This window comes from Sinocyclocheilus grahami, unplaced genomic scaffold (genome assembly GCF_001515645.1).
Source record: "Sinocyclocheilus grahami isolate Dianchi unplaced genomic scaffold, SAMN03320097.WGS_v1.1 scaffold1328.1, whole genome shotgun sequence".
In the NCBI taxonomy this organism is placed as follows: Eukaryota; Metazoa; Chordata; class Actinopteri; order Cypriniformes; family Cyprinidae; genus Sinocyclocheilus; species Sinocyclocheilus grahami.
In genome coordinates, this window is record NW_015506507.1 from 20756 (window position 1) to 23851 (window position 3096).

A 3096-nucleotide genomic window follows, 5' to 3' on the forward strand; every position below is an offset into this window, starting at 1 on the left:
TCAGTATATTGCATCCTGTTGGAATCATGATGGTGATCCGGTGCAGCTGCTGAAGATCAGCGAGAATGTGTCCAGATTCCGGCAGTGTTTGAAGGAGAACCCTCGCTACCTTCAGGACAAAGTCCAGCACTACTTTAAGGTAATGAAGACCTAATACTAGAAAATGGTGAAAAAATGTACAAAAAATTTTTAAACTATAAATAGAATAATAAAACTAAAAACACAACTAAATTAAAAATGACTGTGGTCATAATAGGAGTGTTTTAGAAAAACAGCATTTTTAACAGGATGTCCAATTTTTAATACATGTTTGCTGAAGTAAGCAACGTTTGTCTGTGCTTGTTTCAGGATAACACCCATCGACTGACCCTTACCATGAGTCCTGATGAGAGATTCTTGGAGAAACAGGCTGAAGCTGAGGAACAGAAACTACAGCAGAAGATACAGAACCTCAGCCATGCAGACCACAAAGACATCTATGAGAAAGGTATGATCATGAGACCAGGAATGACAAGAATAATTAGTCTTGTTCTGTTTTAGATGGTTTCATGTTGTTGTTGTTGCTTCAGGTTTGCAGCTGTTGGCCGTTCAGAGCACGACAATCTATGCTTTTGTCTTTATTCTTGTTTTTCAGGGTATTATCCTGTCGTCTTCCTGTCTGGACAGGAATCTACCTGACATGTTTCAGCTGTGGAGTGACATATTCAACAGGTTAGTCTTTTTTAAAGAGACAGAAAAAATAAATCTTTAAATCTCTGTGCAAGTGTAATGATTTTAGACTGATGCCGAATCTTCGGTTTACATTTTCAGCCCTCATTTTGATGACGAGCAGCGTCTGCGTGTGCTGGTCATGATGTCAGCTCAGGAGCTGTCCAATGGCATCTCGTACTCCGGTCACATGTACGCGATGACAAGTGCGGCTCGAACGCTTGCGCCCACAGCAGACCTGCAGGAGACCTTCGGCGGGATGGACCAGGTGAGTGTTCCTCATGTTGAGCACCATTCTTCATCAGCTTTGTACAGTAAATTGTTGTAAATGTATCATGTTTTAATTTCAGGTGAAGTTTATGAAAAGAATAGCCGAGATGACTGATCTGGCTTCAGTTTTGAGGAAACTTCCCCGGATAAAGAGACACCTGCTGAATCCTGAGAACATGAGGTAAACAACGATCACCGTAAACAAACAAATGATAAAGCTAATCATTTTTGAAAAAAGAAATAACTAAACCGTATGAACTCTATGTAGAATTGGTCACACAAGACTTACCCATGTGTATTTATATACAAGTAGGTTACATTAATGGACATAATGGAAATGTTTATACTGGGAAAATATTAGAATTTTTATCAAATATCAAACTATATATGTGTATTGTTAAATAATTAAGACCATTTCAAATGTTATCTTTTTTAAAGAGACAGAAAAAATAAATCTTTAAATCTCTGTGCAAGTGTAATGATTTTAGACTTATGCCGAATCTTCGGTTTACATTTTCAGCCCTCATTTTGATGACGAGCAGCGTCTGCGTGTGCTGGTCATGATGTCAGCTCAGGAGCTGTCCAATGGCATCTCGTACTCCGGTCACATGTACGCGATGACAAGTGCGGCTCGAACGCTTGCGCCCACAGCAGACCTGCAGGAGACCTTCGGCGGGATGGACCAGGTGAGTGTTCCTCATGTTGAGCACCAGTCTTCATCAGCTTTGTACAGTAAATTGTTGTAAATGTATCATGTTTTAATTTCAGGTGAAGTTTATGAAAAGAATAGCCGAGATGACTGATCTGACTTCAGTTTTGAGGAAACTTCCCCGGATAAAGAGACACCTGCTGAATCCTGAGAACATGAGGTAAACAACGATCACCGTAAACAAACAAATGATAAAGCTAATCATTTTTGAAAAAAGAAATAACTAAACCGTATGAACTCTATGTAGAATTGGTCACACAAGACTTACCCATGTGTATTTATATACAAGTAGGTTACATTAATGGACATAATGGAAATGTTTATACTGGGAAAATATTAGAATTTTTATCAAATATCAAACTATATATGTGTATTGTTAAATAATTAAGACCATTTCAAATGTTATTACTCAATGAATATAGCCTGTGATACTGATAAGGGCTGTTTTAGTATCATAGTTTTTATTAATATTTTGAATCTATTTTATTTTTATATTTTTTGTTTGCATTTTAATTTTGGTTAAGGTTTTCATTGTTTTGTTGTGTTTTAGTACTTTGTATATGTCTATATAGTTTAGTATGACTATTCTTTTTTTTTTAGACATTTATATTTTAGTTTTTTTTAAACATCAAGTTAAACTAAAACTATCAACTCAATTTTATTTAATTTTATTTCAGTTAATGTTTATTTTATTTCAAATAACGAAAAGTTACCATAAGAACCCTACTGTTATGGCATAAAATGGTAAATGAAATGAAAACCCCAGTAAATGAGCTAAACTATTGAAATAAGCTACTTGAGGCTGTGTCTTACAGTGATTTTATCATTTTCTGGGGTGTTTTGGGTTATTAATTATCATAAAATCACTTACACATGGTCTCACGCTGATTGCTTTTTTTTTTTAGACAATATAGAAACTGAACAGAAAATGTAGAAACCTGAACAGTAAAAACGGAAAGCTGTTTAAAGGGGTCGTATGATGCGATTTCAATTTTTCCTTTCTCTTTGGAGTGTTACAAGCTCTTGGTGCATAAAGAAGATCTGTAAAGTTGCAAAGACTAAAGTCTCAAATCCAAAGAGATATTCTTTATAAAAGTTAAGAGTCAGCCACACCTACCTAAAACGGCTCGTTCTAACACGCCCCCCACATGTCTACCTCACTATGTGGGAAGATTTGCATAACGCCGCCCAAATGTTCACGCAAAGAAAGAAGGTGAAACTTTTATTCTCGCTGTAGTATTGTTGCCGCCGTCATGTCGTGAAGGCGCTGTGTTTCATTGTGAAAGTGTAACTACTTTGGCCTTTCAAAAGAGGACGATATCTGCTTCGTCATGCCTGGAGCTGATCCGTGCTGGTCGCTGAGGAAATACTACAACTTTGCGCTGTGGATCGCCGGATCAGCTTTCACC

The 3096-nt window shown here is 36.9% G+C and overlaps 1 protein-coding gene across 1 annotated transcript in view; it reads left to right on the top strand.

The window, feature by feature from the left end:
- Positions 1–3096, top strand: part of LOC107569258 (presequence protease, mitochondrial-like) — a 19040-nt gene that overhangs the window by 11008 nt on the left and 4936 nt on the right. The window contains exons 13-19 of the mRNA XM_016255295.1: positions 5–139; positions 349–487; positions 570–711; positions 811–976; positions 1059–1159; positions 1499–1664; positions 1747–1847. Of these exons, the coding sequence (XP_016110781.1) occupies positions 5–139; positions 349–487; positions 570–711; positions 811–976; positions 1059–1159; positions 1499–1664; positions 1747–1847 (950 nt within the window). The remainder of the gene's footprint in view (positions 1–4; positions 140–348; positions 488–569; positions 712–810; positions 977–1058; positions 1160–1498; positions 1665–1746; positions 1848–3096) is intronic.